At 43.1% G+C, this 27,980-nt stretch overlaps 1 protein-coding gene across 1 annotated transcript in view; it reads left to right on the top strand.

Moving 5' to 3' along the window:
- The window catches only part of MTOR (mechanistic target of rapamycin kinase), a 123,538-nt gene that overhangs the window by 12,706 nt on the left and 82,852 nt on the right, over window positions 1-27,980 (top strand). The window contains exons 9-24 of the mRNA XM_005901305.3: window positions 2,236-2,422; window positions 3,379-3,507; window positions 4,201-4,445; window positions 5,589-5,804; window positions 6,150-6,355; window positions 8,913-9,035; window positions 9,803-9,892; window positions 10,017-10,109; window positions 10,797-10,931; window positions 11,160-11,289; window positions 12,635-12,885; window positions 22,698-22,784; window positions 25,452-25,619; window positions 26,122-26,234; window positions 26,578-26,740; window positions 27,835-27,927. Of these exons, the coding sequence (XP_005901367.2) occupies window positions 2,236-2,422; window positions 3,379-3,507; window positions 4,201-4,445; window positions 5,589-5,804; window positions 6,150-6,355; window positions 8,913-9,035; window positions 9,803-9,892; window positions 10,017-10,109; window positions 10,797-10,931; window positions 11,160-11,289; window positions 12,635-12,885; window positions 22,698-22,784; window positions 25,452-25,619; window positions 26,122-26,234; window positions 26,578-26,740; window positions 27,835-27,927 (2,429 nt within the window). The remainder of the gene's footprint in view (window positions 1-2,235; window positions 2,423-3,378; window positions 3,508-4,200; window positions 4,446-5,588; window positions 5,805-6,149; window positions 6,356-8,912; window positions 9,036-9,802; window positions 9,893-10,016; window positions 10,110-10,796; window positions 10,932-11,159; window positions 11,290-12,634; window positions 12,886-22,697; window positions 22,785-25,451; window positions 25,620-26,121; window positions 26,235-26,577; window positions 26,741-27,834; window positions 27,928-27,980) is intronic.

The following is a 27,980-nucleotide window of genomic DNA, read 5'->3' as shown; positions in this document are numbered from 1 at the left end:
AAAGTCCCAGCCTCTGTTCTTAGCTGCGAAGTTGGGGGCAGATTGTGTGACCTTCCTGGACCTTCACTTCTGGATGGGTCCAGTTAGAGTGACAGTTCCTGCACCATGAGATGGGCTGCCTGAATGTCTAAGCACCTTTCTAAGTGCCTGGTGCAGAGTGAGCTCCAAGAAATAGAAACCATTACTGTTGCTGGCTCCTCTGGCTACTTCAAAGCCTTTTTAATAATAAGGTAAAGGTAAAAATTATACTATTACTCCAGTTGCCTGTTCATACTTAACATCCTGGTCTCACCTGCCTCCTTGCTGGGTGTAGAGACCTTGGCCCTACATCTCTTTGGTCTTCACTGTGGTGCATGCTGCCTGCATTTCATAAGCATATAGGACGCAGTGAGAGCCGAGATGGGAAACGGAAGGCCAGCCTGCCCCTCCACAGATGCCTTTCCCTGGCATAGACTCATCTCATACTGCTCAGCTCAGATGAGACAGCGGCAAAATACAGCTGGTGAAGTGTTAACCTGTGGGGTGTGAGCACAGGCCATGCTGAGTGAGGATGAGACAAATAGCCACATAAAATCACTGAACCATAAAGAAAGGATGTAATGAAAATCACCCGTAGTTTTTCAGTTTTCTATTCTTCCCTCCTGGTGCTCAGCAGCTTTTCTCTCTTTTTAATAACCAGACACGCCCCTATTCAATAGAGCTTTAAATGATCTTGGTTTGAAAGTCTGTGGTTCAAAAGAGAGTAATAAGTAGGCCATATTTGATCAAAGTCTGGCATATTGTGGAAGCAGTTACCCTAGTAAGTTCAAAAGACGGCCTAGCAGCAGGATACAAAGGCTCAGAAGGCCCCCAGGTTTGTTCTTTTGATGTGGGTTTTTGTTGTTTTATTAAATAATATACTAAAATATGTCCTTAATTCAGCCTGAGCAGCCTGTGTAAGTACAGTCTCATTGGGAAAGTGCCACTTTTTAAAGCTTAACAGTTTGGAAGTCATTGCTTGCACTTCCTGATGATGCAACCTTTGGGAATGTCAAAAATACTCCCCTTGGGTTTGGGCTAGAATCTAGCAATGCCAGATTCCTAGTCTCTTGGGGTGCTAAATCTGGAAAAGGAAATTGCCACTATCATTTAAGCTCATTTCCTGCTGAAACACTGCCCTTCTGCAAAGGTCTAGTTTTCCTCCTAGACGCACTCTGATTTGAGGGTGGTATCCCCTTGGTCTCTGACTGTTTTCAAGCCCCAGCGTGCCTCAGCTGGTGGGAGGTCAACTCATTTGACCACGAACTGTGAGAGAAGACATTCCTCAGTGGTGTAAACGCAGTGATGTGTGTTGCTGAGTGTGGTCCTGGTGGCCCTCCCTCTCCAGCGCTCACTTGGGGACGGGAGATGTGTGGTCTCACCTCACCTGACCTCGAGCTATTAGAGGAGACATACGTCAATGGCGGAAACGCAGTGGCGTGTTGCTGAGTGCGGCTATCGTGGCCCTCCACAGCCCCCACTTTCTCGGGGATAGTGGACATACGGTCTCGCCTTCTCCGCTCCAAAGTATGTGCTGCCGGTGCACGGCCTTGAGGCCAGCGAGATGGAAGAGGAGAAACAGAAGCAAGGCACGAAGCAGGCAGCTCCAGCCTTCTGAGGAGTCATAACACTTTAGCTTAAATTGCCCAAGAATTGCCTACCCGTGCACATTGGCTTATGTAAACTTAATGAAAATACACATGTGGCTTTCCAAATTACAGACTAAATCTTATTCTATTAAATATAACTGTACAGAATTCTCTAGGTGATAGCAAAGTGATTTCTAGGCCTAGGCTGAGTGGAATGGCCTGTTTATTGGAAACAATTTTCAATATTACTGTAAATTTCAATATAAAATAGCTTAGTTGATCCTTTCCTCGTTTTAAACCAAGATTTAACATATATTTCTTAAACAAGAGCATATAATCTTTTCCCTCAAAATGTAACACGGATGGGGACAATTAATGTGATTAAGTTTTTTTTTTTTTATTAAAGGAGAAAAACAGCTTATATTTCTAATATTTCTAAAAGCTTTATCAGAGGAGTGATGATCAAGCGTAAGAATTTGGTTTGTACATTCTCTCAATTCTCTTTAATGCCTTTCCAACAGGCTTTCTTGATTTATTCTTAAATTGCATGTTGCATAGGAACCCTGACCTTGACACAGAGACCAGCCCTCACCTTGAGCCATATACACTTTGTCGTTTCTGTGCTCAGATACCCAGTACCTCCAGGATACCATGAACCATGTCCTGAGCTGCGTCAAGAAGGAGAAGGAACGGACAGCAGCCTTTCAAGCCCTGGGGCTACTTTCTGTGGCTGTGAGGTCTGAGTTCAAGGTCTATTTACCTCGTGTGCTGGACATCATCCGAGCAGCCCTGCCCCCTAAGGACTTCGCCCATAAGTAAGCATCTTTATTACTATTTCATCTTCCACCCCATTTGGTTGAGGAGAAAGGATGCTCCATTCCAGTTTCTGTGGAGCTTAATCCTGTTCTCTGCATCATTAACCAGCAAATTATATAATGAATAGCCCTTCCTCAATTGAGCTCTGGCCTTTTCCAAATGAAGTGACATCGATGTAAATATTTGGGAAGCTTGAATACCTGCAAACATATTAGATACCAGTGCTGTTCTCAATATGTATATTACTTACTGGGAATCTCCTAGTTCTGTTCTTTTCTCTGGCTTTCAAAGGTCTTATTCTGATAACAACTAAAGTGAGGATTCCCAGACTAGAAATGAGGGGACCTAATGGTCACCCTTTCATCACTAAAGTTGGATACATTATTCTTCCTCTCGAAACCTCCCAATGAATAAAATATGAGAAAGACCTCAGCACCCTGCAGAGTGGCGAGGCTGGGGTATCTTCTCTAAGTCTCAGGGGGTCAGAGTTCATTAGAATTGTGTCTTCATAGTTCCCTGTGTTAGTAGCAAGGATTGTGCTAGTGAATTACTGAGCCTCGCCCATCTCAAGCCCAGCCTTCTCCTCACAGGGAGTAGAATTTCTTCCCACATGATGGCTGTGCCCTTCACTCCTGGTCCCTGACCTGCATCTTGCTCAGTTTGCTTCCTAAATCGGTACCTTGGCCAGCACCACTCTAACCCATGTGGCGCCTTTTGTGTGAATTCTGAAGTGGGGCCCCTTACTCAGGAGACTTTACTGCCATCTGCTGGACATTTGTTGTAAATATACAAGTCTGCAGTGACGGCAGTGTGATGGGCCCCACTAGGTCACCTGCACACCCACATGGGGTGGCCCCATTTGGGTAACCTGCCCTGCTTGCCCCACGGTGATTTTGAGGTAGGACATCACAAAATGCCATTATGTCTAAACTGGTCACACTTGGGTTCTCTGCAGGAGACAGAAGGCTATGCAGGTGGATGCCACAGTGTTCACCTGCATCAGCATGCTGGCCCGAGCCATGGGGCCAGGCATCCAACAGGACATCAAGGAGCTGCTGGAGCCCATGCTGGCGGTGGGCCTGAGGTAGGTGTCAGGAACCTGAGCTGTCCCTGTCTCAGTTAGTATGAGGCTCGAGCCACACTCCTGGGTCTGTGTGGAAAGAAAGAGGCATGGCTGTTGGCATATAACATTGACTAGGTAGGATAGCTCACACTAAATACAGAGGCTGATTTCAAATCCATGTTTCATCACTAGCTTGCTTGGTGATTGTAACTAAATTATTTAACTTCTCTGAGCCTCAGCTTTCTAGTCTGAAAAGTGGGTACAATAACAATTCCTATTGTCTGGATTTGTCCTGGGGATTCAGTAGAAGAGTTCACAAAGTACTGTGTGTTTAAGAAGCGCTCTGGTAATGTTCGCAGTTGTCATTTATATTATTATGGGCAAATTACTTAAGCTCCCTACACTTTCGTTCTCTTCATCTATAAAATAAGGATGATGCTGTCAATCTGCTTCCCAGGTAACTTACTGAGACTTGGTTTTAGTGGCTAAATTATAGTAAACAGGTTTGCTCAATATAAAATCATAGATTGTTTTGAAATCCGGAATCAGACCAAGAGATTTTAGGATATATATTCAATTTTATAGTATTCTTTCTGCTGTAAAAACCAAGCAGAGATGGGACCCAGTCCCTGTTCTGGAGAGAAAGGGCTGTTTCTTCTCCAGAACAGACCAGATGTCACATGCCCTTGTCGTGACTGGTTTCCCACCCTTCAGCCCTGCCCTCACAGCTGTGCTCTACGACCTGAGCCGTCAGATTCCACAGCTGAAAAAGGACATCCAAGACGGGCTCCTGAAGATGCTGTCCCTGGTCCTTATGCACAAACCCCTCCGGCACCCCGGCATGCCCAAGGGCCTGGCCCATCAGCTGGCTTCCCCTGGTCTCACGACCCTCCCTGAGGCCAGTGATGTGGGCAGCATCACCCTTGCTCTCCGAACTCTCGGCAGTTTTGAATTTGAAGGTAAGAAAAGGTGGTGACTCTTGCCAAGAAAGTCAGTGACACTGGGAACCTGGAGAACAGACTGAGGGTGCCTAGAATCCCTGGCTCTGGCTTGGGTCTTGGAGACAGGGTGGCTGATTCTGCAGCAGCTCATCCTTCCTATATTCTTTCTGTATATTGTTAATTCCTATCTTTGTTTCTTTGTCTCATACAAAGACAGGAAAAGTGGGTAGGGGGTACAGATATTTTGAAGAATAGTATGCATTAATCCAAAGAACTAATGCTACAGAGGTGGACTCTGCACTTTCTTACCTCCCTGTAGCTGAGATGGTGTTTAATGCTTTAAAATGTATAAGCAGGGCTTGGGGTGTTTTTGTTACTATGGCTGTATGATTTCCAAGAGTACTGTACTATGCAGTTCAGTTTGGAATTCCAAGCTGCAGAAAAACCCACGTTAACACCCTAGGGAGATATATTTCAGGAGAGAAAAATGCACACGTAGATGAAATTTAAGATCACGTAGGTGGTACTGGTCAAGACTGCAGAGAAACATCAAGTATAAGAAGTCTAGATGTGCTGTCTGAGTACTTACGGCATCCATGATTTCCCGTTTCAGTTCCTCCAGTTACACTGATTAACACTCAGGATAATTTATTTCTAATGAATAGCAAGGAGTTATATTTAAACTCAGCCTACATCAAACTCTCTTTTTGATGTTTGAATCTGGAAACTAAAATAGACAAGGTAAATTTGATCAAAAATGGTTTTTCTCTCTGGGAATATGAAAAACAGTGTCAGAATAAAACAAAATAATTCATTTTTTGAAGGAAATAAAAGATTAGGATGGAAGCCTGGGAATATGAAAAACAGTGTCAGAATATAACAAAATAGTTCATTTTTTGAAGGAAATAAAAGATTAGGATGGAAGCAGGAAGGAACTGTCTTTTGTACGTCACCCAGTTCCTTCTCCATCTGCCTTTCTGCCCATTGGAATCCCATTTGTTACCTTTTTAAGAGAAGAGTTCTGGATCAGTATCTTGCTGATCAACATCTTGCTGAAAATTAAATTAGTAGCCACTAAGTGGAAATTGCAGCCAGTGAGTCACAGAGCTGCTGTCCAAAGCAGCGGTGTTCATTCTGTCTTCTCTCTGCCCTTGTATCCAGGCCACTCTCTGACCCAGTTTGTCCGCCACTGTGCGGATCACTTCCTGAACAGCGAGCACAAGGAGATCCGTATGGAGGCCGCCCGCACCTGCTCCCGCCTGCTCACACCCTCTGTCCACCTCATCAGTGGCCACGCTCATGTGGTCAGCCAGACTGCAGTGCAAGTGGTGGCAGATGTGCTCAGCAAACTGCTCGTGGTTGGGATAACCGATCCTGGTAAATTGTGAGATGCAGGCAGTCTAGGGAAGTGTAGGTGCCAGGTGCAGTTAGAAGTAGCCAGCTTCCTTGCATGGTCCTTCTGGAATCCTTCGGCCTCAACAAACTGATGTCCAGCTCTTCTTCTGGCAAGGCGTTAGGTTTGGCCATGCCAGCCTATTGTGTAAGATAATCAGCCTTAAATTCTGTCATCTTTGTCCTTTCAGTAGAGAAAGAAAATGACAAGTTCAGTGAGACAAGGGTGTCTGGAGTCCCCCTCTAGGATGATGGCAGTGGAGGCAGATGTGGGAAGGGACTGGAGGGATGAAAGAGTAGAAGCACTGAAAGGCTCACTTGCTCTTGCAGACCCTGACATCCGCTACTGTGTCTTGGCGTCCCTGGACGAGCGCTTTGATGCACACCTGGCCCAGGCGGAGAACCTGCAGGCCCTGTTCGTGGCTCTGAATGACCAGGTGTTTGAGATCCGGGAGCTGGCCATCTGCACTGTGGGCCGGCTCAGCAGCATGAACCCAGCCTTCGTCATGCCCTTCCTACGCAAGATGCTCATCCAGGTGAGGGTGTGATGGCCACCCCTTGGGGTGGTGGGGAGGGCACGCTCCTGTGAGCACACGCTCCTGTGAGCACTGTATGGGGAAAGAGAGGAGGAAGAGGGAGAAGGGTTGAGACGCCTGGTAGAAGCCACATTTGGTGCCAAGAGTCCACATGTTTTCCCGGCTTGGTAATTGTGGTTCAAGTGCTTATCACCTCATAGGCCTCTTGTCGGTGTGACTCCAGGAGACCTCCTAGGCCCAGGCTGACCTCTCATGCAGCTCTTCCTTTTTCCTGGCAAGTCATCAGCAAATCCACTTCTGGCTCCTCTTTTCTGCATCTGCTGCAGAGGGTGTCAATTGGCCCAGTGCCTCCCTATCCTTCCCCTCCTAATTCTCCCACTGCTGCCAGGCCCGCCACAGAGGCCGAGCACAGGAGAGGTCCCAGCTCTGTTTCTCATTATCACTGCCCCTGCTCTGTGGTCCCTGGCTCCCTGGCTATCTTTGCTCAATAATGCCAGATGCCAAGCTCAGCTGACTGGACTAGAGCCTCAGGTTGACCTTGCTGCTTGAGCTCCTGAAACTTATCCCCTGGTTTTTGTCTTCATCTACCTAAGTAAGTTCTCTGGCCACATTGTGAGCAATGCTTGGGGTACAGTCCTGCCTGCCTTGTGTTACTTCCACCCACCTCTCTGGGTCTCAGCATGGCTTACGCGGTCATTTCCCTTCCCTTCACTCCATCCTGTCCCTACCTCACCCTCAGCTTTGTGACCCTCCCCATGGTTTCTTTTGAAGTAAATAAACGCTTCTAACAAATAAAGCACTTAAACATAGAAAATTATAAATATATGTAACTTTTATCCTAAAGAAATATCATTTATTCACAGTTTATCGTAATTAAAGTAACAGTGAATAAAGTCATCAGTGAACAAATAAATATTATATTTATATTGTCACTTTTGCTTTTAGCTTAATGGTTTATTTCTTAACTGCTGGCCTGTGTTAGGGGTGCCTATCATTTTAAGTCTGCTTGAAATAAGTAAAGTTTGGGGAAGGAAAAGAAATCATTGTTGAGCCTGGCAGCTCAAACTGTACTAAGTAAGCTTGATAAGGATATAATTCCTAATGAGAATATCAGTATGTTCATTCAGACAACAGATGTTTTGAGCACCTGCTATGTTCCAAGTACTGCTGGGTGCTGGAAGCACGTCAGTGAAGCAGCCAGGGGTAGCCTGTGTCGTCGAGAAGTTTACAGTAAGCTGTCAGGCCTTCTCATTTTTATGATACTGGAAAATGTGAAGCATCATTAAATGAATTTACTCTGTACTGAACTCAGCCCTTGAAATACCAGAATTTTATTTCATTTCATTTTTTCTGTTTTATCAGAAGGCTCAAATCTGGGAACACTTTATTAGCAAAAGGAATGAATAAAACAAGGGCTGCTTGGGAAAAAATTTTAAATAATTTTTCTTGGTTTTAAACTTTGATACAAGTTTCCCCATGCTGAATTCTACGTTTTCATGCCTTGGTAAGGGACCACACCCAAGTGTGCTGTGGTCTCTTCTTGGCGTCTTGATCATCAGGGACGGCACTGGGTATTCTTATTACCCACTGCCCTTGCTCAGCGATGCTCTTTGGCTCTGGAGTAAATTGAGGACTCTCTGATTTGGCACCACGCTGTCCCAGAGAATTGTGCATTCCTCCCTGGAGCCGTTTCCTCCCAGACAGCCATCTCTTCTTGCAGTTACAGGTCTGTCCTTAGTATCCCTCTCCATCCCTTCTCACTGCTATCTGTTGTGACCTACTGACAACAGGCTAGGGGCGTCCAGGAAATTGGGATTAGTAAAGCAATAATCTAAGACGAAACATTAACTTGGGGACTCCTCCTCTGGGTAGCTGAGTTAACATGAGCTTTGTTTCTCCCTTTTCGCACTGTGCAGAGGTTTCCTTCTGGCAACTTCAGCTCTCCAGAAGTTTGTCTATATTAAGTTGTTTGTGTCCCCAGGAGCATAACATGCTGATTTGCTGGTGTTTTCAGCAGGTTGGTTAGATCACACATGTTATCTCTGTTCATTAAGATTCAAGGGGATCCTGTTGGTATGATCCCTGTTTAGGTTTATCTAGAGGTGCCCAGAAGCATTGCTAAGTTTCAGTATTTCTTTCAACATCATCGGTCTTCGATTCCATTGTTACCATTTATAGCTACTCTGAGTGATTTGCTGACTGGAATCTGCAAAGATTTTTTTTGCAGAGAGCCCTTGCATCAGTCTTTATTTTTGCAAAACCCTGTTGACAGTGAGCCCTGTGTTTTCTCAGTCTCCTATGACTATCTACACTGTTAAATGCTATGTTTCACTGAGGACCAAGGGCCCGTGGAGCACTATGACGGAAGGGCTGGTTTCAAGCAGTTTTTCCGCTTGTCGCTGCTATCTCCAGGACTGTTCTATGAGCGGCAGAGATGGCCTTGCTTGTGGAGTATCCCCAGTTCTGGTTCCTTCCTCTAGTCCCCGCCTCATTCTCCCTTCAGACACACAGCAGCTGTTGAGTTTCCTCTGCCATAGAGAGCCTTTCTTACCTACAGATTCTCACAGAGCTGGAGCACAGCGGCATTGGAAGAATCAAGGAGCAGAGTGCCCGCATGCTGGGCCACCTGGTCTCCAACGCCCCGCGGCTCATCCGCCCCTACATGGAGCCTATTCTGAAGGTAATCTGCAGCAGACAGAGACAGGTACTATCTCTCCAGGCTGTCTTGGGACAAAGGGAGTGTTTCGTTGTTCACTGGTACACTGAACAAAGTAGATCATTTCTTTGGTCCCACACTCAGGGACAAGAGCCGCATCAAGCACCTGCAGCTCTAGATACCAAGAATTTCACCAGTTGCAGGAAAGTGCTCTCCTCCTGATGTAGTGTTTCAAGCACATCATCAATTATCAAATGTTCTTGGAGAGGAGAAAACAGCAGCATAAAGAAGCTCCCCCAAAGTGAAGAAATAAGTGAGCTTTAAAATCTGAGGCAGTGGGACTTCCCTGGTGGTCCAGTGGCCAAGACTCTGCTCTCCCAGTCCAGGAGGTACAGGTTCGAGCCCTGGTCAGGGAACTAAGATCCCATATGCCGCAGGACACAGGCAAAAATATATATTCATCGGAGACAGCCTTCAAATCTGATATGTTGAGTCATGTGAAGCGTGTCACAACCTATGTGAATGTGGGTACATGGTCACACAGATGCAGTTTAGAAAAGGCATGGGAAACATTTGTGAATCATGGCACTTCCCAGCTCCCTCTTACATCAGACTTGTGTACAGTGTGGAGAAAGGAGAATTTACATTCCAGAGGAACCCTGGATTCATAAAGCCGGAGAAGTAATTTACCTGTGTCTGAGATGATCTCTGGGGTGAACTTTACTTACGTGAAAAGAAGTTTCCTAGTCAATTATCACCAGGATTCATTTTCTTGTACCTTCTTTCCATAGGCTTTAATTTTGAAACTGAAAGATCCAGACCCTGATCCAAACCCAGGTGTGATCAATAATGTCTTGGCTACGATAGGAGAGTTGGCTCAGGTAAGGTGACAACTGTTTTTTCCCGTAGGATGGGAAGAATGTGATTATACCTCTGATGAGGTCAAAATACTTCTTAATGCCATAATTTCTAATGCTGTCTGCCACGTCCTTTTTCATTTTGTAGGTTAGTGGCCTTGAAATGAGGAAATGGGTTGATGAACTTTTTATTATCATTATGGACATGCTCCAAGACTCCTCTCTGTTGGCCAAAAGGCAGGTGAGTAGCACCACTTCCTCTTTGAACAGGACAGGCCCATGAGGCCAGGGACCTCTGTCACCTTAGTGTCCCCAAGCAATGGCTAGCACATAGTGGGTACTTGGAAACATTTGTTGACTTAGTGAAAAGAAAAAAGACTTGGAACCGAATTAGCTGTCATCCTGACCCAGAGTTGTTGTCAGTGTTAGAGCTGACCAGTGCCGTTTCCTCTAGACAAAAAAAAAAATTACAGATCACCCGTCAGAGCTCCAGCCTCCTAAAAGGAAAAAGAGTGCCTTGGCCTCTGGCTGTAGAGGCCAACAGAGCTCCAGCCCACCCTCCCCAGCCCTGGTTTCACTTTGGTCATTGAGATCATTAGGTGCCTAGACTAAAAGTAAGACCAACCTTAATTTCCTTTTGGGTCAGACTTCTTCTATCAATCATCCATGGTGAGAAGGACTGTGTATTTCCTTTGAGAAAGGCAGGTCTGCTCTTTACCTTTGATCCAGTGACGGTTGTATTGATTTGTAGCCTTGTTTTTATATCCCAGCTCTCAGGATTTGTGTTTATGGTTAGTGTCTTCACTGGAAATTCTTTTCTTGTAATAGCCTTTAATTCTTTGTTATAACCATTTAACAAAGAGTATGAAGTATGTTTTCTTTTCTCTCTTACTGGCTGTATGAGTCATGTGACCTTTTTCCTGTCCAGGTGGCTCTGTGGACCTTGGGGCAGTTGGTGGCCAGCACTGGCTACGTGGTAGAGCCCTACAGGAAGTACCCCACATTGCTGGAGGTGCTGCTGAACTTTCTGAAGACTGAGCAAAACCAGGGTACACGGCGGGAGGTAGGAAGCTTGTCAGACTTAGTCTTTATAGACTTGCTGGGAGAATGGAGAGAGAGTGGGAGATGTTTGCGGCATTAACACTCTCCAGCGGTGCTGATGAGACTTCCTCTCCCTTTCTGTTTTGTCCCTGTAGCTGGGAACGGGAGAGGAGTGTCCATGAGCACTGTTTTGTTGTAGTCAGGTGCTGTGATGAATGTTTTCCTTTTCCCCCACCCCTTTCCCACACAGGCTATCCGTGTGTTGGGGCTCCTAGGGGCATTGGATCCCTACAAGCACAAAGTGAACATTGGCATGATCGACCAGTCCCGGGACGCTTCTGCCGTCAGCCTGTCAGAGTCCAAGTCAAGTCAGGATTCTTGTAAGTTGAGGGGATCTGTGAGTGGCTTGCCAAGTGCTTGCCTCACAAAGCCCTCACTGGCTGTGTTTAGAAAGAGCCTGGTGCTGGATAACTATGAAATGATCCTTCACTTGTTCACTTGGTGACTTTTGAATGGAACGTCAGTAGTTTGCTCTTGAATCATAGGAAGGGCGCTGTGTCTAGTCTCCCTGTTTGCCTGGGTTCTTTGTTAAGGGTTAACAGACTATGTCTGTGCTCACTTTTTGTGCTGATGAGAAAGAGGTGAATTATCACCCCATCACATTTGTTCATCTGTCATTCTTTGTTAGTGCCTGTTTGATGTTTTCTCTTCCCATGGCACCCAAGGAGGAAGAGGGTAGAACTGATTGTCCCAATTTTAATTGATAGGGAAATCTGATACAAGGCTCAGAGGGCATAGAAAAGCAGGTAGCAATCCGAATCCAGGGTTCTTTTTCCATCAAGTGGTCTGGCCCTGGAGTTCTTTGCCTTTAGATAAATAGCCTGAGAGATTGGGTAGGGCCTGGGGATGCGGGCAAGTTTTCTAGACTTAACCCACTGTCTCCTTCAGGCAGACTTATCTGAAAGTAGGAAAGTTCAACAGTGGCTTCCCCATCCAGTTCAGCAAAATAAAATAAATAAATAAAGTAAATAAACTAATTGTTTCTGAACTCTGTGGATGGGCCCCTTCTGCTTCCAGTGTGTTCTGTGTGTTAGAGAAGTGTGCCTGTGATGATGCCCTGTCAGACCCCCAGCTGTCAAGCGGAGCCTGAGCCATGTCCTCCAGGTGTTCCTCCACCCTCAGCACCGTGTCATCTGGTCTCTTGGATGTTCTGCTTCTCAGGGTCCTTATTCCCCCACCCTCCATACCCTCTCCACCCCCAGTCCTTGAGATCCTTGTTGTTCAGGTCAGGTAGCATTTGTTGCTAACTTGTCTGAATTCCCCAGGGGGACCAAGCAACTGCTGAACAGATGTTTACCTAATTTAATCCCCCTTACTTTCACTTGGGGGGGTAATTATTTTTATTGATGGTTTCAGCTACAAAGTTGTGAACTGGAATGATAAGAAGCTAAATTAAACACAGCAATTTAAAGCAAACCTATCATGTACTGTTTTAGGCTTTCATAGTTTAGATAACAGACAAGCCAAAAACTGTGTGTCCTTCATGGTGAGAGCCTATTCATTGGTTCCTAATATACCCTGTATTCCCAGTGCTGTTAGAATGTGGCAGGGAGAGAGACACGAATGCTAATGAGTGTCTGGAGGATTTTTGTTTGTTGTTAACCATGCTTTGTCCACAGTGAGAGTCGCGTGTAGCTCACGACCCTCATTGCTGTTTGGTCCTAGCTGACTACAGCACCAGCGAGATGCTGGTCAACATGGGGAACCTGCCTCTAGACGAGTTCTACCCGGCCGTGTCCATGGTGGCCCTGATGCGCATCTTCCGAGACCAGTCCCTCTCTCACCACCACACCATGGTTGTCCAGGCCATCACCTTCATCTTCAAGTCCCTGGGGCTCAAGTGCGTGCAGTTCCTGCCCCAGGTCATGCCCACATTCCTGAATGTCATTCGGGTTTGTGACGGGGCCATCCGGGAAGTAAGTGCCTAAACCCCTGACCCTTGCTCCTCCCTGCCCAGTGCCTGTGTGGAAGGTCCATCTGCGCCGTGGCTTCCTTATAATGGACTCTGCTTGCCATTAACTTCCCTGAGCTTCTGACACCTAGGTGTGCAGGATTCATCAGCTCCGCCCAGCTTCCTGTCATATCATTCAGAATGGCTAAAAGATGAGTGGCTGGTGGGACGGGACAGCATTGTTATTCTCAGTAATCTAGTGTTCAGTCCAGTAATCTGATGGAACATCCCACAGTGGATTTCTGATTTCTTCTTCATGACTAGATTTAAGTCACACACTTCTGTGAATACTCCAGAGGTGCAGTTACAATACTTCTTATTGGATCTGGTAATGTCAGTTTGTCCTGTTATTGTTGGTCCTAAGTTTGAGCACGTGGTACGGTTGGTGTTTATCAAATCTCTCCATGTAAAGTTACCTGTTTGCCTCAGTCATCAGTAGCGTGTGGGGTAATAGCTTTGAGACTGTGTGACTGTCCTCTTCCCCAGCTACCTTTCACCCAGTGATTTTAGCCTCCATTGAGGATCCTTGCTGAAATCAGTTATCATGCTGTTTGTAAAGTAATGACTTTAGTTCTTTTATTCCTTCTGCTTCTAATAGCTGGCATTTTTCTGTAAAGAATAATTTTCCCCTTTCTCTTCCTCTTCCTCTCTCTTGGTCTTTTTCTTTCTCTAAACCATAGAGCCCGCACTGTAGTTCTGTGATTACCATACCTGTACCACTACCTACAGCAAACCTACTGAATACAGTTCAAGGTGGCTTTGCAGTTCCTGCTGTTCTTAGAATATATTCCACAAGGGTATACAGTCAGAGTACTGCCTTTAAAAGATATTGGAAGTAATTATTTTTCCTTCTCTGATCATATGGTCAACTTGATGTACATTCAGAAAAGATAGTATGTTTTTTAGAAAATGTATTTTCTAGCTTTGCTCCTGAAGTGTACAAGTGCAGTTTATTTTTACATAATCAACCTCATTGATTTCTTACTAATTCTAATAAGTTACCTGTATATTTTCCCAGGTTTTCACAAGATAATCATATAGTCTGCAGAAAATAAAAAGCAGTTTTGCCTTTTTTGTTTTAGTCATTAAAGCTGTTGTTACTTTTCTTCCTAGGACCTTCACTGTAGTGTTGAGTAGACTGTAATAGAGGAAACCTTTAATCTTGTTCCTGATGTAATGGGTCTGCAGTTAAAATTTCAGCAATAAACATAATGTTTGCTGTAGGTTTTTGATAGGTAGCTTTTTAAAGATATAAATATTCCCTTATGGTATTATTTGCTAAAGAGTATCTGTCATGAATAAGTATTAGCTTTATCAAATGCCTTTTTTTTTTTAATCTTGTGATAATCATTTGTTTTTTTTCTTTTAATATATTAATATGTTGAATTACACTGATACGTGTTTTAGTGCTAAAAATACCCTTGATATCTTGTGTCAAAATCATCTTGGTTATGATATTTTTTAATACATTGATTTTCTATCTAATATATAATTTAGAATTTTTACATCTGTGTTCCTGAGAGGAATTGACCTATAATTTTTTTTTAACCACAGTTTCAAAGATTTGTTTAGCTTTTCTGTTTCTTTTTAAGACAATTTGAGTCACATTTTTCTAAGAAAGTATTTGTTTTATCTGAATAGTAAAATCTATTGGTATGAAGTTGTTCACTATTTTATATTTTAATTTTTTGGTAGAGGTTTGTCATAGTATTTTTCAAAGAACCAATTTTTGCTTTTGTTTCTCTTCTTTTTAAAAAAGTTTAAAATTTACGTGTATTATTTTCTGGCTGCCCTGGATCTTAGTTTCAGCATGAGGGATCTAGTTGCAACATGGGAACTCTTAATTGTGTCATGTGGGATCTAGTTCGCTGACCAAGGATCGAACCTGCACCCCCTGTGTTGGGAGTCTTAGCCACTAGACCATCAGGGAAGTCCCATGTTTCTCTTCTCTCTTATATCTTTGTTTCTATTTCATTAATCTGCTCTTTACTATTACTTTGCTTCTATTTTCTTATTTTTGCTTTAAAAAAGAATTATTAGATATTAGCTTCTTTATGGTTGATCTTTCTCCTTGTCTAAATGTAATCTGTTAAGGCTGTACATTTAACTCCAAGTTAAATTAGAAGTGTATATTTTAATTTGCAAATTAAATGTAGCTGCTGCATTCAAAAACTTTATTGAGGTGAAATTTACATGCCATAAAAATATATCCTTCTTATGTCCTTCTTGCATGTAAAATCCAATGATTTTTAGTATATTTACAGAGTTGCAACATCACTACAATCTAATTTTAGAAAATTCTCATAACCCCAGAGAGAAACCTCCTGCCCGTTTGCAGTCATTTTCCATTCCTATCCCAACCCTAGGCAACCATTTACCTACTTTCTGCCTCTGTAGATTTGCCTTTTCTGGACATATGCATAGAATTAGAAGCATACACAGTTTTTTGTGTTTGGCTTCTTTCACTTTTGAGATTGATCTGTGTTGTTCAGGTTGTTCATTCCTTTTTTATTGCTGAATAATAATGTATTTTCATTACTGTTCAGAAGTAAGTATTTTCTAATCTTTGTTATGACTTCTTTCATCATCGAGTTAGTTAGAAGTGGGTATTTTAATTTGCAAATGTAGGATTTTAAATCTCTTTCTTGGATAGCAGTTTCTAACTCAATTGCTTTGGGTTTATGATTCTTTGATGTGTGCTGAAACTGCCTTAATCATCTAATGCTTGATTGTTTTCAGCAAACATTTCCTCTGCACTTGGGAATAGGGTGTATTTGCTAATGTTAGGCACAAGATTTTACATATGTTATTAGATTTGAACTTGTATTTGAATCTTTTATATCATTATTAATATTTGTTTGCTTAATCTATCAAGTACTGAGAGAAGTGAAATAAAAATTCTCTTTTACAAGGATAGATTTATAAATTTCTCATAGTGTAGTTAATTTGGGGATTATATCATTAGGTGCATACACATTTTAAATCATCATATCTTCCTGGTGAGCTGAATCTTTTATCATTTTACAGACCCTTTTTGTCTTTGATAATATCTTGAGATTTGTTTTGACTAATGTTAATTTAGTTATACCAGCTTTTTTTGGAGATGCGTGTCTTTTCTTATCTTTTTACTTTTGACTGTCTTGTGACTTTTTGCTTCAGGTTGGTGTTTCATAATAATATATATAATAATATGGCTAGATTAACTTTTAATCTATTTGAAAATCTTTGTCTTTCAAGTAGTACATTTCAGTCCAGTTACATTTATTGTGATTGCTGATAAATTTAGGTTGATACCCACCATCTTACACAGTGCGTTATTTTTGTCCTACCTTGTGTATTTTCTTTCTTTTCTTTTTGGGGCTTGATTGAGCTTTCATTTTCTTATTTCTTGCCCTCTATTTTGTAATGGAATGTTTTAACCATAAACGAAAAGTAGACAACTTATATTAAATTCTCATACTCATCAACAGTTGTAAGTATCTTATCAATTTGGTTTCATCTTATTACCTGCCCGCCCTAGACACACACACACATACACACACACACACACACACACACACACACACACACACACACACATTCACACACACTTTTTTTCTGGGGCATTTTAAAGCAAATTCCAGATAAAATAATATTTCACCATTCAATTCTCTCCTCTCCGTATAACCACAATTACAACACCTATGAAATTAATGAATTAATGAAATTCTTTAATGTAATCTAATACCAACCCTTCTTCAGATATCCTTGTTTGTCTTAAAATTTTCTTTTCACATTTGGCTTCTTCAAATCAGAATCCAAATAACATGGCACTTGGCTGATATATCTAATTCTCTTTCTGTATCTTCTCCTTTTCCCCTCACTTTTTTGCTTTTCACTCTGTGTATTTGTGGAAGAAACCAGGTCATTTGTCCTATAGAATTTTCCATTCTGGATTTGCCTGCTTGTATTATCAAGATGTCTTTTAATGTTTCTTGTAGACCGGTTAGATTTAGAGGATTCATTATTTTCAGGTTTTATTCTTTTGGCAAGAAATACTTCATAGGTGGTACCATATACTTCGTATTTGGGCATTTAGTAAACACGTATTTTCTAAGTGATCCACTTCTAGTGAAGTGCAGGTTCACCAGAGGATTCAGGCGGTGTGATTCTGCATTCTTCCTCCGCCTTTATCTCAATCACTTTAATATTTATTGATTATTGTTTCCTAGAACTGTTATTTGAATAGCAGTTGCAAAGTGGTGATTTTCTGTTATTCCTTCTGGATTTATTAGTTAGAAATCATCTATAAAAAACTTTATGTCATCAACAGTTTAGTCAATTTAAAGGCTAGTTCATTCAGGAAGGGCAGAACAGACTCAGGATTCTTTCATCGCTTTTTCAGAATAATGAATCAGGTCCCTGACTGTCTCTCAAAGGGTGACCCAGGCAACCCCCTCGACCCCCTGACATTTTTTGGAATATCACTGCCAATATATGGATTTATGTATTGAAGACAGTCTTCTTTTAATGATCTAATTATTTCAATCTACCCGGCTTTGTGTTCTTTTTAAACTGCCCAGTGATCTTAGTCTTTGATCACTTTCTTTCTTTCTGGCAAAAAAAAAAAAAAGATACTTCAGACTTATACTCCAGCCTCGGCATAGCCACTTGCAAGGAGCTGTGGTTTCTTCAAGTAAGAGATGGAACATAGAGACAGCAGTTTGTATGCTAGGATGCTCTTTGCTGCTGCTGTGTCACTGTTTCTAGGCCTTCTCAGTGAACAGAACTAGAAATATGTAGTTTTTAAAAAGGAAAAATAATCCATACCTTAATACTGATATTTCAAATTTAAGATTAAAGAGTTGTTTTTTACTTCTTTGACTTTATACTTGTATCTCTTTCCTGTTACACTGAAAATCTTGATTCCTTTGTTCTGAGATCTCTGTAAGTACTTGTTTTATATTGCAGAGTATATGTATTGTGTATACATATAAACAGTAAATGACCAAGCATTAACTATGATTACTGAGTGCAGGTCAAGGTTTTTTGCAGTTCGTTTTTGTTCTGAAGATGTGTCCTATTGGGAATATACACCAAAATACTGTGTTCAGAGTCACTTGAAATAATCCTTTGAGTGATGTGAAACCAACTTGGTTTATAGTTAAATTTATTTATTCCTATTTCCTTTCAATTTTTAGAAATTTCTTGTGTTTTTCTAATTTAACTTTCATTCTAGGTTTGTAAGACATTAGCATAATTGCTAAGTCAAAACTGTAAGACAAAAGACTGATATATTCAGCAAAGACTAGCTTCTGTCTCCATTCTCATACCTTGTTTCTTCTTTCCTCTGTTATTCACCTTGCTGTAGCAAGTCACCACCAACGTAGGAGCTTGAAACAACACAGATTGATTGTCTTACAGGTCTTTAGGTCGTCAGTCTGACATCGATCATACTGAACTGGAAGCAGGGTGCGCTTATGGCTGTGTTCCTTCCTGGAGGCTCTAGGGGGAACCCTTTTCCTTGCTTTTTCTGGCTTCTAGAGGCTGCCTGCCTTCTTTGGCCACCTCCTTGCTTCTTCAAAGTCAGCAACACTGTATCTCTTTGACTCTTCTTTTGCCCTCAAATCTTTCTCTCTGAACATAACAGGTAAAGGCTCTCTGCTTTTAAGGATTCCTGTAATTAGATTGGGCCCACCCTGATAATCTCTGTATCTTGGAGTCCTGACCCCCTAATCACATCCTCCAAAGCCCCCCTTGTCGTGTAAAGTAGTTTATTCACAGGTCTAGGAATTAGGACCTGGACGTCTTTGGAGGTGCCATAATTCTGCCTACTATGCTTCCCCCTAAGGTAACCAGCTTTTCCAGTTTTTAAATTTTATGTTTTCACCGTTTATTATTGAAAATATGAGAAAATATTTGTCTACTACCTCCTTTCCTCAGAAGGTAACATAATATAAACCTTCGGAACTTCGCTTTTTTCCCACTTTCACAACAGCATATCCTGGAGTTCACACCATGGCAGTGTATTGAGAAACGCCTTCGTTCCTTTAGAGACACGTGGGACTTCATTGTGTGAACATACCATAGCTATTTGACCAGTTCCTGCTGATGACTGTTTGTATTTTTTCCAGTCTTTGGTATTTAAAGTAATCCCGCAATGAAAAGCTTTGTGTATACATCGTTTTCACCTCTGTTTCTTCTTGTATCAATACTTAAATGGCTTCACTTTTTACATTTAGATCTTTGAGCTCTTTGGTATATGTCCCAGTGTACAGATTGAGAAATGGGTCCAAATTTATCTTTTTCACCCATAAAATTCGATTTGCATATCTTATATAGCAAAGTCTAAAATTAATCATTATGTCTATCCTTTTCACTGAACAATATACAGAACTTGGGATGACTGCTCAAAGTACCTCCCTTCCCTCTTATATTATGTAGTATCACTTTTTTTATACCAAATTAAACCTTATTATTTTATTCAAACAATATTTGTTTATATTTATCCACATTTGCCACTTCATTTCTTATGAAGTGAATCTCACTTCAGCTTCCTCCTAGGGTCATTTTCGTTCTCTCTAAGGCAGATACCTTTTCTGAGCATCCATTGAAGTAAATGCTGTTTTTGTTTATCTGAAAAAAAAAATCTTTATTTCACCCTCTTTTAAAACCTTTTTTTAGCTGAGAATACGATCCTGGATTCTCCTTCAGCTATAGATGTTATCCCACTGTTTTCTGACTTCTTTTGTTGCTCTTGAAAAATTATCGTTCCTTTGTATTTAATCTCCCTTTCCTTTGTGACCGTTTGGGATCTTCTCATTGTTTTGTTGTCCTAAGGTTTCAGGACTGCAAATCTGCGTTTGCATTTCTCTTTTTTACCTTGTTGGGGATTTGTGGACTGTCTGAATATAAAGATTCCATCCTTCTATTTTTCCTTCCAGAATTTGATTCAACATGTGGGGCTTCTCACTTTCTCCTTAATTTCTCTTAGTTTCTTATCGTGTAGTTCATCTTTGTCTCTCAGAGATGCATTCTGAATGTGTCTTCACATCCATTTTCTGTTCATTGATTCTTTAACCATGTCTTTGATCTGTTATTGAGTTTTTAGTTCCTACTACATTTTATAATTTCTAAAGTCATCCTGGGTTCTTTGCAACACGCCTAATATTTTTATAGTACTTTGTTCCTGACTCATTTTTTAAAATTCTCATTCTTACTCCTTTAAGCATTTTAAGCAGATTTGTTTTATATTCTCTGTCCACAAATTCCAGAGAAGCCTGGAGTGCTGCAGTCTATGGGGTCGCAAAGAGTCAGACAAGACCAAGTGACTGAATTGAACTAAATTCCACTATATATAGGATTTTCGATGGGTCTAATTCTGTTGTTTATTGTTTTTGCCAAGTCATGCTGGCAGCAAGCCTGTAAGTCTGTCCTTGTATGTTTTACAATGTTGGATCACGCATTATATTCAGCTGGGCTCCCCCTGGAGCAGTAATACTGGAATATATGCTCTGAACTTGCGTCTCTCCAGCGAGGGTTTGCATTTGCTTCTACCACGTGGTCCAGGAGAACTGAAGTTAGATTCTTGGCTTAGAGTTTCTCAAGCCACACAGGTAGTTAAAAGTTAACTAAACTCATCGTGTGGGTGTGGCCTAAAATTACACACTTTTAGGAAGACTGTCTTCTATCTCGACCTCAAGACTGGCAGATTATTTGTCTCCTTTTGCCAGTGGACAGATTGTGGGGTGGAGAGCCTCACCATTTTTCTTTATATGTAACTTTTTGAAGGTTTGGCTTTATGTAAAAGGTTTCAGTTCAGATAATCTACCAACAGTGTTTGTCATCTTTTATGCATTATTTTTAGGCTTTTCATAGCAAGGGGACCTGGGAGGGCATCTCGAAGTGAAAGTGGTAGTCATTCAGTCGTGTCCAACTCTTTGTGACCCCATGGACTGCAGCTCACCAGGTTCCTCTGTCCACAAATTCTCCAGGCAAAGATACTGGAGTGGATTGCCATTTCCTTCTCCAGGGGATCTTCCCAACCCAGGGATCGAACCTGGGTCTCCTGCATTGCAGGTGAACTCTGTACCATCTGAGCCACCAGGAAAGTATTTTCAGGAACAAAACTATGTGTTCTTTTAAAATACTAATATTCAGGAGGGAAAAGAGAAAAAAGCTTGTGAAAGAATCTAAGGGAGAAGAAATGAGGTGACTGCCTGGGCTCCCTGCCTGGGACTGATGTGCCTGCCTGTGTATATCCTGTGAATCAGCCACTGGAGAGGCTGCCGCTGGACACCTCATGGGAAACGACAGCACGATCAGGATGCTTTTGTCTCGAGGTTTCCTTTGACCTCCCTGCCATCCGCAGTGCCCTGCTTTTCCTCCAGCTTAGACTTTCTACCTCCTCTTATGTTGTGCATCACACAAATTTAACTCAAGAACTATTGTATTTTAGAGTCTCTTGTCCCTTGATCTCTGTAATGTACTGTAGGGACCATTTCACAGAAACTGTCAGCAGCGGTTCTGTGAGGAGGTGCCCAGGAGTTAGGAAGAGATAGTTCCACTGAGTCAGGCCTGTGTCCCACGTGGAACTGGGTTCTAACCCCCTTAGAATCCACTGGTATCGTTGAACTTGGAGAATTATTCCATACTCTCTGAGCCCAGTCCTATAATTGAAGAGGCCTGTCAATCTCACTTCTTTAGGTAATGAGTTCTGTCAGCCCATTACTCACTATTTGAAGCACTTTATTTTTAAAACTTAGCCAAGTTTTAAAACATGGATAAGGGTGGAAATATATATGTATGAAATTATCCTTGTTAGTGGAGGGCAGCAAAGGCAGAGAGCTATAAAAATTGGGGGCATGGGTTTAGAGTATGATTTGCTACTTGATGTTGACATGGAGCACTATCGGAGGATCATAACAAAAACTACGCCTTGAAGACATCTTAAACCTGGAAAGAGTTGGGAGTTCTCTTACCAACGCTGTCCTTACTCCTAACTTTATTTCATGAATGGCATCTCTCGATAGTGGCAAGATACCAGCCTAAATAGAATCTCCTTATCCCATCCCTCCCTCAATTTGCTTGCTGTTTTGGTTTACAGTGTCTTAGAGACACAATTAGCTAATTAATTAAGACCTAATTAAGTCAATTACTACAAATGAATCACGATGCCCATAATGGTTAGAAGTATTTATTTTAGAAAGTAAGTGGTAGTAAATTAAGACAAACAAAATAAGCAAAATAATACATTTACAGTTAATTAACTAAATTAATAAAAGATACGTTTATAGTTAATTAAAAATTTCATGTCCTTTTTTACGTTTTTAGTAATCCTTCACCAGTAGATGGTGTTTGCTGGGCTTTTAACAGTATTTGTGTCCCTGTTCTAGTGCTCTCCAGGTATCAGCACATTTAACTCTTAGACCAGGCCTATGAGATAAGAACTGTTATCTCTCATTTTCCCACTGAAGAGGCTGAGTGCAGAGAAGTTAAATGAAGGTTACGAAGCTAGTAGGTAACAGAAATGACTCAGAACAGCTAGTCTGGCCCCAAAGCCCCCGCTGAGCAGAAACTGCCTCACCTAGCGAGTAAAGCCACTGGCAGTTGTTTCAGCTCCCACCACCATTCCCGCCGACGGTTTTAAATTTCATTCTTTGAAGCTTAGTCTCAGCAGATAGGGTGGTACAGAAGCCAATTCCATGGTTGTCTTTATTGGTTCACGTGGACCCTGGGTAGGCCTGGGAGTTCCACATCGTTTGTGGTGCCAACATGCTGACCTCGTCTCTGTTTCAGTTTCTGTTCCAGCAGCTGGGAATGTTGGTGTCCTTTGTGAAGAGCCACATCAGACCTTACATGGATGAGATAGTCACGCTCATGAGAGTGAGTAGAAATGAATGCTTTGGCCCGTTCCTTGGGGTTTGGGTCCAGGAGCGTCTGGAAGCAGGTTTGGATGACGTGGACATGTTTTTTATGGGTCGTCATAGAGCTGTTACAACCTGAGGATGAAAAGTGGAGCATGGTATCCCAGTGGATCATGAAAGGGTGGAGGGGCCATGGCTACAGGCTCCCAGGTACAGGAGTTCAAGGTGTGAAGTCTGAGGAGAAATCCTGAAGTAATTGTTCTGCCAGAAATAGACTTGAGATCCTTGCCTCACACACAGCAGAGCAATTTCACTTTAATATCACAGCCGTGCTTCACTATTCCCACAAAAGCCCTCTTCCTTACTGCCTATAAAACCATGGCCTTAAGAGAGGACTGAGGATTGGGCCTTCCTGAGGCCATTAAATATGATGGGCTCCTGTCAGACTCTGAGGAGGAAGGTGATGCTTTCCCCTGATGCTTTCTACAGCCTGACTGCTGCCTTCTGACTGCAGTCACATCTGAGAGGGGGCTCGTATCCCAGATGTTATAATGTGCTTTAAGCAGGTACACAGGACACCCCATTGACCCCATAGTATCGTTTTTCTGTTTTGAAGTTGGGGAGGCTGCTTCCTACTGTTCTTTATAATTTCAGTGTCTCTGCTGGGGAGGTTGCTTTGCAGAGATGGCTGTGTCCTAAAAAATTTGGAAGACACTTCTTCCAGTCATTTTTGTTCTTCTACACCAGCCCTTTGTAGTTGGCTTGAAGGAGGCAGCAGGGCTAAAATCAAATGACTGGCTTCAAAAATGGAGCTTCCCCAAAAATGAGTCCTCAGAACCAAATAACTCCTATATGTATAAATAAGTGAGAGCTGCACGGGGCTGAAGAGCTTGTCAGATGGAATTAGGGAAGTGGGGAGTGGCACAGGAGGAAGCAGTGTGCTCTTGGGTCAAAGCTGAAGTAATCTGTGACTTGCTTCCCAAAAAAAGACTTATGGCCAAAGCATAGGGGTTTGGGGCAGGGAGCCTTACACCTGCCAAATCCAGCTTTCACTCCCTTCAGGATACAGAAGGTGCAACAGGGCTCTTGCCTTGGCTCTCGATCCAGCATTTTAGTAAGCTCCCCCCAGCCCAGGGAGAGCTTGGGCTTTGTGAACAGTGATCCAGCTGACATCCCTGGGGAGGCTGTCTGGCTTCTTTGAGGTAGGGGAAACCCCTTGTGAGGAGTTCCGGTAGTCTTCCAGTGGAGAGTAGTAGTTGTAATGTGTGCGTGCTCAGTCATGCCAGACACTTTGTGACCCCAAGCACTGCAGCCCGCCAGGCTCCTCTGTCTGTGGGATTTCCCAGGCAAGAATACTGGAGTGGGTTACCATTTCCTTCTCCGTGGGATCTTCCCAACCCAGTGATAGAACCCCCATCTCTTTCATTGGCAGGCCCACTGAGCCACTTAGACTTCTTTTAAAGCCTTTCATCCAAGGAGTTGTCTTTTTTTGTTGTTTTTTCATTGACTTCTACTCTGATTTAAATGGAAGCCCAACAGGCTTCCCTGGTAGCTCAGTGGTAAAGAATCCACCTGCCAAGCAGGAGACTCGGGTTCAATCCCTGGGTCAAGAGGATCCCCTGGAGAAGGAAATGGCAGCCCACTCCAGTGTTCTTGCCTGGGAAATCCCATGGACAGAAGAGCCTGGTGGGCTACAGTCCATGGGGGTCACAAAAGAGTCGGACATGACTTAGCAACAACCAAGAGTACTAATATGCATATGTTGCCATCATTAAGTCTCCTGGTCTGGAGGTTTTAAATAAAGTACTAGGCAACGATCTTTCTGAATTGATTTGAAGTGACAGCTTTCCTTGGAGTGAGAGGTTAGACCAATTTGCTTTGTAGTACTAAGACAAGATCTGGAGCCAGTTGGCCAGGTTTTCATTTTAGTAACTTATGTGGGATATAATTGGATGACTGTAGAAAAATACTCTTTGTGGCACTCTCTTGTCCTGAAAATGGTTTGGAACAGATGTGAGATGCTGTTGAGCAGTCTATTTAGAAAGAGCAGGAAATCTTGTTAACACTAGAGTTGCCGCCTGGCAGAGCCCAGGTGGTACCCAAAGCAGAACCACCCTGGACAACTAGCGAGCTCCTAGAGCACTGCAGAGCTGTGGTCCATTCATTCTGTAAATGGGTTTGGGTGGCTGGAATATACCAGGCTCTCTGCTGGATTCAGGGAGACAGATGTATCAGCGGGTTTCATGCCCTTAACTAGCCTACAGCTGAATCGAGGGAGGATAGCAAAAAAAAAAAAAATTAAGTATTGCAGGTGCTGGAAAGAGGAGAGCAGAGGGACCCACAGTGGATGATGGAAAGAGACAGGAAAGGCTTCTGAGTAGAAATGAGGCTTGAGCCAGGTCTGGAAAGAGGTGGGGCTTAGCTGACAAGAGGTGGGATCTAAGCAGAGAGCAGCATGAGCGAAGCACAGAGGATGAAAGTAGTCTGGTGCTTTCGGGGAGATGCAGCTTAGCTGTTCATTGTGATGTGGGGTACAGGAGGACCTGGGGAGCGGAGGACAGGGAAGGGTTCCATGGGGAAGACCATGCTCACTGCCTTTCTGCTTCTTTTTAGCTATCTTAATTCCTTGGTTCCTGTTTCAACAGAAGGGCCCCTGACTTTGCTCCTTTGTCTTCCCCCTTCCTAGGAATTCTGGGTCATGAACACCTCCATCCAGAGCACAATCATTCTCCTCATTGAGCAGATTGTGGTAGCCCTCGGGGGTGAATTTAAGCTCTACCTGCCCCAGCTGATTCCACACATGCTTCGTGTCTTCATGCATGACAATAGCTCAGGCCGCATCGTCTCCATCAAGGTAAGTATCCCGGGGCATCCTCTAGAGAGGTTTCCAGAGTCTGTCAGAGTCCCCAGTTGGTCATCTAAGAGACGAGAACCTGTTCTGAGTGACAGGGTGGTACTCAGCCTAAAAGACGGAATCTAGGGAAATACTTCAGTACCTGAAGTGTGCAGTGTGCAGCTTATTCAATGTTTCTGACCCTTTCTTGATTATCTTTATGTTTTGTCTCCTTTAATGGAACAATCTTGGTAAATGTTTATGGCAGAGCAGTTTTCTCTATTACCCAGCCACTGATTCCTTACAATTGAAATACGCTCAGAGAAAGAAAAGTAGCATATAAGCAAAACAATATGAGGGGAGACTGTGCTACCAAGAGAATATAATTCCAAGTAACTTATTAAAGTCTGTTCAGAGTGCCCCCCAAATTTGGAATTATCCTACCACTGCCACCCTTTGTAGACTTAGGGACTTGGTCCCTGACTGTACTTGTTCATTGCCGTGCCTCTGCTCCTCTTTGCAGTTGCTGGCTGCAATCCAGCTGTTCGGTGCCAACCTGGATGACTATCTGCATTTGTTGCTGCCCCCGATCGTGAAGTTATTTGACGCCCCCGAAGCCCCATTGCCTTCTCGAAAGTGAGCACCTGCCCTCTGGGACTAACAGTCATCAATCTAGTTAACCATTAAAATGTCTTGTTGAAAATGTCCTTTTCCTAAGTTCCTGGGCCATTTTTCTTTTTTTTTGTCATTTTAGGTTAGTCCAGAAATGTACTCCCATTAGGTTAGTCCAGAAGTGTACCAGGCTTCTGGAAATCTTAACTGTCCCCATCCCACTGCAGTGCGTGTTGGCTCTGTGCACCCAAAATAACATCAGAAGCCATTCCTTCCCAATAGGTGCCAGTTGTTAAGGTAGCCCTCAGTTGTTTCTGTTACTCTGGGCTCTGTGTCAGTAGTTACTGTATCTCAGCGGTTGTTGTAGGGCCGCGCTAGAGACTGTGGACCGTCTGACAGAGTCTCTGGATTTCACGGACTATGCCTCTCGGATCATTCATCCGATTGTACGCACACTGGACCAGAGCCCAGAACTCCGTTCCACAGCAATGGACACGTTGTCTTCACTCGTCTTTCAGCTGGGAAAGAAGGTGAGGCGGGAGTCCTCGACACACATGCCCTTCTGTCTTAGCGAACTCCTTCGCTTGTCAGTCTGTAGGCCTCAACCACTCTCAGAGGGGAATCATTTACACCCTTTTTCCCTTCTTCATTCAGCAAGTGTTTATTGAGCCACCTCTGTGGGCTGAGTCCTGTTCTGGGGACGATGCAGTGAACAGAATGATGTCCTTGTTCCCACAGAGCTCACGTTCCAGTGAAGCAAAGCTCTGAGACATCATTTATCTCGTGAGGGTGATGGGTGGGGAGAGACGCTGTTTCTTTAGGGGAGGTGAGGAAGACCACTCGGATAAGGTGACATTTCAGCAGAGACCTAAGTAACAGAAAGGCCCAGGCCCAGGGAGCTGGCTGCAGGCACAAGGAAGAGCAAAGGCACAGGTTCCAGAAGGCAGAACCTGAAGGGAGGGAATAGCAGAGTAATGACTTCAGCAGGGGAGCAGGGGAAAGGGCTTGGAAAGATCATAGAGAACCTTGTGAGGGCTGGGCTGGCGATGGGCCCACTGGAAGCTACATATTGTGACCAGTGGTTCTCAGAATGTGATTCCCCGACAGGCAGCATCAGTATCTACATAGCTGGGTGCCATTAGAACTGCAGGTTCCCCAGGACCTGCCAAGCCAGAACTCTGATTGTGAGCGCAGCAGTCTCTGGTTTCATATGCCTTCCAGGTGATTCTGACGCCCACGAGAATTTGCACATTGCTGTTTCATTGTAAGTACTTTGGCTTTTACTCTGAGAAACACTGAAAGTCTTTGGAGAGATTGAGCACAGGAATACTGTGATCTGACCTAACATTTTTAAATGATGGCTCTTAGTGCTGTGTGGAAGAACAGACTGGGCCAAGAGTGGAAGCAGAGAGACCATTACAGTAAAAGCCAGTTGCAGTGACCCAGATGGAAGGCGGTGGGCGTGAGGATCATAGCCCAGGGGCCAGAAAGTGATTCTCCTGCAACCACAGAGCTAGTTCCAAACCCCGAAGTAATAGCTGTAATAAGGCAGTGCTAATAATCTTTTCTCTCTTTCCCACTCTCCAAAGTAATGGTTTCTGCTCTGTTTGCTCTCCTCTTGCAGTACCAAATTTTCATTCCAATGGTGAACAAAGTTCTGGTGAGACACCGAATCAACCATCAGCGCTACGACGTCCTCATCTGCAGGATAGTCAAGGTGAGCTGTGCTTTGTTTCTGCTCTCAAGCCCCCTCATCATCTTTCTTAACTG

Source organism: Bos mutus, chromosome 16, assembly GCF_027580195.1.
Source record: "Bos mutus isolate GX-2022 chromosome 16, NWIPB_WYAK_1.1, whole genome shotgun sequence".
Taxonomy (NCBI): Eukaryota; Metazoa; Chordata; class Mammalia; order Artiodactyla; family Bovidae; genus Bos; species Bos mutus.
The sequence above is the reverse complement of the archived record's forward strand: the minus strand, read 5'-3'. Positions and strand labels throughout refer to the sequence as shown.